At 41.9% G+C, this 7,450-nt stretch overlaps 1 protein-coding gene across 5 annotated transcripts; it reads left to right on the top strand.

The window, feature by feature from the left end:
- The first annotated feature begins 2,290 nt into the window (after positions 1-2,290).
- Positions 2,291-4,131, top strand: LOC139781930 (probable ATP-dependent RNA helicase DHX37). Of its 5 annotated transcripts, none has more exons than XM_071720814.1 (5): positions 2,291-2,606; positions 2,683-2,884; positions 2,948-3,159; positions 3,239-3,336; positions 3,994-4,131. In XM_071720814.1, exons 3-5 carry the CDS (start codon positions 2,957-2,959, stop codon positions 4,056-4,058), a joined length of 366 nt encoding a protein of 121 aa, XP_071576915.1. In that variant the 5' UTR covers positions 2,291-2,606; positions 2,683-2,884; positions 2,948-2,956; the 3' UTR covers positions 4,059-4,131. The 5 variants fall into 5 exon arrangements, with proteins under 5 accessions (XP_071576915.1, XP_071576913.1, XP_071576911.1 ...); XM_071720812.1 differs by having other exon boundaries at positions 2,307-2,601; positions 3,979-4,131; XM_071720810.1 differs by having other exon boundaries at positions 2,307-2,606; positions 3,979-4,131.
- Positions 4,132-7,450: the final 3,319 nt, after the last annotated feature.

Genomic DNA, 7,450 nt, shown 5'->3' with positions numbered 1-7,450 from the left:
GTTGGATTCGACCTGAACGTTTCTTTCCGGACCTCGTGAAAAACCCCCGTCATCGTCGGCGTACAATACATCATCGGCGAGCGCGGCTCGGCTCGGGCGGGCCGTGACCGTAAGAGGAAACGCTAGTTGCCCGGTGTGGAGAACGAGGCGAGCGAGCGAGCGAGCGAGCGAGCCGGGCGATCCTCGTTCGCGCGCGCACGCACGCGTCCTCTCGCTCGTTCGGGAAAAATAATCACGCGGCGAGATAACGAGAGGAAGAGAAACAACGCCCGGGGTTTCTTCCCGGAGGCGGCGGCTCGTCCGGAGACGAGGCGCGGGGGAGCGAGGGGAACGACGACGGCCACGCCGGTGTCGCAGACACGCGCGAAGGCGATTCCCCCCCGCGGATCGTCGTCGCGCTGCCGATCCCGAGGCGAAACGCTGACGGTTCCCGGCGTTTTCCCGGCGCTCGCGAGAAAGGGGGAACGGGGAATCCGAATCGCGGCCGATCGTACGAGGCGACCGGAGACCGGAGATGATTCCCCGTCGTGAAGGCGCGCGCGGGCGGCCGCCGACGCCGCCGCTGTCGAGCGATTTCCGGTCGGTTCGGCATGCCACGCCAACGGCGCGATGCACGGCGCACGGCGCCTTCGACGGACGCGGAGGAGAGGAGGAGGACGGGACGGGGCGGGGGAGGAGAGGGAGGATTCTTTTTTTAGAAGCCGCGCGCTCCCCGGTCTCGTGCCGGAATAAAATCCTTACCTCTCGTGCCTCCTGAATGCCCCACGCTCCTCGCTCGCGGGACACGGTTATCTCCCAGGGTTTCACTCGATAATTCTCTCCGTCGTTCTCGTTCCCTCGCCGTCTCTCTCTTGTCTCCTTCCTTCTGGTCCGTCTCTGTCGCTCGCGCAAGTCGGCTCGGCGGCTCTCTCAGGCACGCATACACGTACACACGCACGCAAGAGGCAAGCCTGTACGCTTTCTCTATCTCTCTCTTTCTCTTTCTTTCCCCTTCACGTCCCTCGTCGCCACGACTGAGAGATCCTCGCCCCTCGGCGATTAATAAGCGCTACCTGGCCCACCCGTGCTCTCTCTCTCTCTCTCTCTTGTCTCTTCTTTTTACTCGGCTCGGCTTTTCCGTCTCTGCACTGTCACGAGTCCATGGGGAGAGCCGAGTACACAACGAAATCGCAGTGCGTCGACCGTTCTCGCCGTCGGACGGTTCTCGCCGACTCAACTAGCCCGACTGACTTCACCCTGGTCGACGAGAGAGGTCGGAATTCGCGTCGCACGTTACTCACGCGCGCCAACCGGGTTCTCCGGCCGAGTTCTCTCGTCTCGTCGCCGAGGTTCGGCTCGCACACGCAGCACACGCCTGATATATCGGCACCGTGCGTACCGATCGATCCGCAGCCGCAGGCACACGCGACTCGCTCGCGGTTCACGAGGGCAACGCGAACCTCGAAGAAGGCGACGACGACGCTGATTACGCAGACGGACGCGCCTCTCTCACACTCTCTCTCTTTCTCTCTTTCTCTCCTGTCGCCGCCTACCCTTCCTGTACCCCCGCCGCCTAGATTTTCACACTCTCGCGAGAAGACAACGCGACACCACACTGCGCGATTCTACCGTTATCTAGGGCGATGCCTCTCCGCCGTTCGCCGCCGCGCCGCCGCCGTGCCCTCTAGGATGCGAACACGCACCGCCGCCATTGCCGTCGACGCAGCCGACCGGGCGACTCCGCCGCCGTCCTGCCTTACCGACGGAGTCTAGGGAAAATCGCTAGGCGCGGTCGTCGGCGCGAAGTGCGCCAGCGTATCGTCGACGGTCGTTTTATTTGAAATGGTAGCAACAATATGGCGCGCGCAATCGAATACGTTCATTTCCTTTCTTTTATCCCCCTCGTCTGTAATTTACATTATGCCCACTCTCTCTCTCTCTCTCTCTCTCTCTCTCTCTCTCTCTCTCTCTCTCTCTCTCTCTCTTTCTCTCTCTCTCGTGCGCGCGCGCCGAGAAAATTTACATGCAAATTAACTTTAATCTTGATTTAACTTATTTTTCACCTTTTTTAGTTTTAAAAATTAAATTTAAATTTATTTACATTTACTACGTTTACGCGAGCGTTACTTCTGTAGTAACTTACGATAATTTACTCCGCGTAAACGATTGATAGAAATGAACATCAAATTATGTAATTAGTCCATTAACTGTCCAACTGAAACCCCTAAGAGCACAGTTGACGGAAAGTCGACGGCAAGTCGACTTTTATAAGTCGACTTCTAGTCGACTTCTAAAAATGGCGGAAAGTCGACTAAAAGTCGACTTCTAAATAGTCGACTTCTAAAAATGGCGGAAAGTCGACTAAAAGTCGACTTCTAAAAAGACGGAAAACAGTCAAGCGGCGCGTCATGCATCATCAATATGGCGGCGAATCTCGAGGAGGCTGGAGGACCAGATGAGTGGACCAGAATTTACGCGAGTGCGAGGAATACGTGCCGCGAGACAGGACACGATAAGACGCCAGATAGTTCTTGCAGGTATGGCGGATCAAGTCGCGAGAAAGGTTTTGCCCGACGAGGTAAAAGAGGATCAGGATAAGGCCAAGTGGAAACATGCTTACAGGTCAGGTATGGTGTGTTATTAATTATCATCGATAATTAAGACCTATTGAATGCGACCTCTCCATTCTGTATCATCTTTCAGAACACCAGAAATGAAGGAACCTGTGTTCATGCATTCTTCGTGCGTTCTACGGAAAATCAGTCCGGAATAGGTGGTTTATAAAGAGGTGTACGAAACGAATAAGATGTACATGCGAGGTGTCACGGTGATAGAACCCGAATGATTGCCGAAATTCGCCCATGCTATGCCATCTTAGTGAACCATTGGTTGATCCACCGCCAAGGTATTTTTATCACAATTGTTGCTTTATAATGTTTTTCCTACTTATTTATAAAGATATTTATAGATATAATCAATGAACCGGGAAGATCATTTGCCGCGTGTCTGGTACATTCGGAAAGGCCGAATGGGCACTACCATCGATGGATATAGAGCATCCGTGGACGGTGTCAAGTGGTTAGCGTATTTCTTCTTGGAGGGTCAAGTGTGCCCTAAGCTGAAACGATTTGTCCCGTCGCTGCTGACGACACCTGGGAGCATCACCAAGTCATGGGCCAGGTAAATCGTTATTCTATCTCCTTTTGATTTCACGTTGATTCATCGAATAGATTACATCAATTCAATACGATTTTTTCAGGTTGATACCACGCACTCAAGCAATAGTACAAACGCTGCAGTCGCAGGGAGTCGTGTCCAAACACAAACTGCTAGAAATCTGGGGTTTGGATAAAAAATGTGAGATTTTAATTTATAAAATAATATTTAGATATTATCATAGACTTCTATACAATACTAGACCGCTGACAGACATCTCGCCCGTGATGCTTGCCGCCATGTTGATTTTAGTCAAGATATGCTATATTACTATTCTATACAAGTGGTTTTATACAAGATTTCTATACAATAGTCTGGCATATACAGAATGTCCAAAAGAAAGGGTTTAATACTACAGGAGTAGTGGTTCGATTTCGGCATCCAAGTACGCTACACGTCGAAGGCATGACTTACAAACTTATTGATAACATGTACCAATATTTAACACAAAAACATTCGCCTGCTTCGTTATGTACTGTAATAACGAATGCAGATAAACGCACATCATGAGCAACTGAACACCCGATAGTGACTTATTGTTAATTCAATATGGCCGCACCCTTCACTAACACTTGCACCTTGCACTCGCATCAGCTTTTCGGCAGTGCGTCCATAGATGTTAGTGGTCTAGTATAAAAGTCTGTGGATATTATATATTTATAATAATATATATATATATATATTATTATATATTTACAACATTATGATAATAATATGATATATATTTATATAGCTAATTTTGCATATTGTTTCGCGATTAACGCTGGAATGTTTTAATTTTAGTTCTGTTATTGTCAGCTTACCAGAAGTGGCTGCCGGAATCCGCGCACGCAGAAGTGGCACAGATATGGCCGCCTTTGTAATTAAGAATAAAACATTAGGATTGTAATTATACAGTTTTTTAGATAATTAAATTATTTTATATATGAAAAAAAATCGAAATGCATCAGTTTTAGCCCTCCAGCAAGGGGTCGATTGTGTATCTTGAAATAATGAGGTAAAAATTACAAAAGTGAGAAAATTCATTAGCGTATCTACGATTTTATTTATCAAAATCTAATAAAATCTGTTAACTTTTGTTATTTTTACCTCGTTTCAAGATACACAATCGACCTCCAGACGTACGCGGCGGTTTATTTTATCGACTTTAAAAGTTGGCGGGAAGTCGACTTTTCGTCATGACGGGAAGTCGACTTTTCATCATGACGGGAAGTCGACTTTAAGTCGGTGGTTTTTGCGACATTCGCCGACTTCAAGTCGACTTAAAGTCGACTTTCGTCCTTAAAAATGTCGACTTTTCTGCCAAGTCAGTTTCGGTAGAAGTCGACTTCAAGTCGACTTAAAGTCGACTTTTTGCTCTTAGGGACGTTACTAATTATTCGTGGACACACGGAGCTACGCGTCGTCGCCGTCCTCCCCGGACGAGGAAAACTCTAGGGGAAGGTAAATAAAGCGAGTGAACCTAGCGTTACCTTCCACGCTCGGAATGTTCTAAATCGGAACCTTTGACTATATAACATGGACTGCTAGCAGCAACTTCAGACTGGTAGTTAACCCATGCAACAGACAGAGAGGGACGCGTACCCAACATCTGCGATACTAAGCCCCGCCCCATCGACCAAAGACCGGCAAATTTAAATATACTTTAAGTTGTATCTATTATAAAAAACTTATATTTTTGTAGGTTTAAAGCGTAGTATGAGTACTTTAATTTTTACTAAGTTTGTAATGTATATTGTATATTTTGTTTATAAACATTTACATAAATATTAAAATATAATATGTTAAATATTGGAATATTTCAAAAGACAAAAATAGAAGCAAAGAATATAAAAACAAGATTACTTATTCTTATTTTAAATATAAGTAATAAATTATGATGTGCATAAAAAGATTAATAATACAATAATAATCTAAATTTTAAAAAATGTGTAAATAAAATAAATTAACACAAGAAAACGGTGTATAAGAAAAACTTATTACACATGCCATTTATTTCAATATCTGATACAATAAACAAAATATATTTGACATAAAATTAATATAATATAAACTATAATATAACTTTATGTAATATTCTTATATTTTTAATATTGTTACTGGCCCTGAAAAATAATAGTTTTTGTAAAATAATGTCTAATAAATGTATTATGTTCTTTTAAAGTAACTTGTTTTCCGTAGTAGTAAAATTTTATTTTAAAAAATAATGTAATAATTGATTTAATTATCATAAATTTGTGATCTTCCATTACGCCAAATGTTTGTGAAACTTCACGACTATGCAAATCAAAATTATTAAATAATGCAGTCACGTGTATATTTCTTAATGTTTTCGAAACCATTATATTAAATGCGTTTGAACTACTTAATTTATTGTTTATTCTAAAAAAATTAAAAATTTTTTCTGCAGCACTTACAATAGTAAACGTATCTATTCGAGGATATCTTAACCAGAGAGAAGAATGAGAGACGACACGGCCCGGTTTTAAATGATCCGCGAACGCGATACGCCCTCTGGGAACGACGTAAAACGTGCACATGAACTACGTAGCCAATATCGACGTTTGGGCCGCGGGGTAACCCATACGTGCACGATTTAGGTTGCGTTCCGTGCTAATGTCGGTAACGCAAAGTTATTGATTTTTCGTTATGTGAGCGAGCGAGAAGGTATAAGAGTGAGCGAGATAACAATAAGAGCGAGCGAGACAGTAATTGGAGTGAGCGAGATGAGAATAACACATGCAGAAGGCTCGGGGGTGGGGATCTGATCGAGGATCGAGCATCGAGTCTTCTCCTTGCGCGCCGTTGTTCTTATCTCGCTCACTCCTGTTACTGTCCTACTCGCTCTTATTGACGACTCGCTTGCTCTTATACCTTCTCGCTCGCTCACGTATACTAAAGGGAATTTTATATATAGATTAGGATTAGGATTATGTCTGAAAGGTTTAGAATGACAAATATGTATATGTTTGTATTACATCATATAAAATATATTATAATAAACGATTTACGACAACGAATCGAGAATAATTTTATTCAATGCAACTCGCTATAACTGTTACTCATTATTACTTATAGTACTACTGTGACACTTATATATTATACTGTTTCAATATATATGTGCATCTAACGCGACGATGTATGTACACGCGTTTTTTTTTTTTTTTTTTTTTTTTTTATTAGGGAGGGGAAAATGCTTGACGCACACCCGCGTCGGCCGTCCGGCGGGGTAGTGTGGGGCTTGCACCCACTAAAAACCCCTCCTCTTCATTCTACAATATTAAGATTTCTAACAATATAAATAGTCAATACATTAATATCTTTGAAAAAAATATATATATATGTATATTATTTGGAAATAACTAATTTTTTAAGGCTATGCTATATAAACTATTTATATTTAGCTGATGTGCAATTTAAACATAGAACGCATTTTTAAAAAAATTTATCAGAAAACGCAGAAAAAAGATTTAAACTTAGAAGTTTTATTTCAATACTTTGTGTTGCTGTTAATGAGCATGACGTAAAGACCACAGTCACAGTTGAAATAATTGCATAAATCTTCGACTAACAGGTTTTATCACGGGGAAATATACATAAATGTAGGTTTCCTTTAATAAAAATATCAGTTGTATTTTTGACGTCTTTTTTTCTCATATTTATATTTTACGACGTTTGTTATTGCGAATGATTTATGAAAATCATTGATATGCGTATAGTACGTGTGTACGTTACTTTTTAGTTTTAGTAGTACTTTTAGTATAGTAATACTTTTAATAGTTTAGTTATTATAGTTGTAGAATAACGTACGCAACACTTAATATGCTTAATAGCAGCATATAATAAATCTAAATGTACTTTTTTAAATCTTTATTATAATTTGCATCTTATTACGCATCATTGATAACAAGAAAATGCATGATTTTACAATTTCGTAGCATGATCACATATTACAACTTTTTATATATTCCGTGACAAGACCTGCTAGTCTACGATTTATGCAATTATTTCAATTGTGATTGCGGTCTTCTATATGAAATTGAAAAATTTATGCTTATTTTTCTCATTACTGGAAATTCATACTCGTTGCAAAGTAACATAACTTGCAAACATATATGCCTCTATTGAGACATAATGGATGCAATGTCATGATACAATGTTGAAAGTATTTCTGTCCATAATGACGGAACGATAAGATGCAATAAAACAATAATAGATTTAAAAAAGTATTGTATTTCATATTTTGTACAAAATT

Source organism: Temnothorax nylanderi, unplaced genomic scaffold (assembly GCF_030848795.1).
Source record: "Temnothorax nylanderi isolate EJ_2023f unplaced genomic scaffold, tnyl_v1.0 TNYL_tig0375_pilon, whole genome shotgun sequence".
Lineage (NCBI taxonomy): Eukaryota > Metazoa > Arthropoda > Insecta > Hymenoptera > Formicidae > Temnothorax > Temnothorax nylanderi.
Note: the sequence above shows the minus strand (reverse complement) of the source record. Positions and strands in the feature narration are given on the sequence as shown.

Coding starts and splice junctions, on each gene's coding strand:
- LOC139781930 (XM_071720812.1), top strand. CDS start 2,957: ATGAACCGGGAAGATCATTTGCCGCGTGTCTGGTACATTCGGAAAGGC. Junction 3,160..3,238: donor ATCACCAAGTCATGGGCCAG/GTAAATCGTTAT, acceptor CGATTTTTTCAG/GTTGATACCACGCACTCAAG. Junction 3,337..3,978: donor CTGGGGTTTGGATAAAAAAT/GTGAGATTTTAA, acceptor TTTTAATTTTAG/TTCTGTTATTGTCAGCTTAC.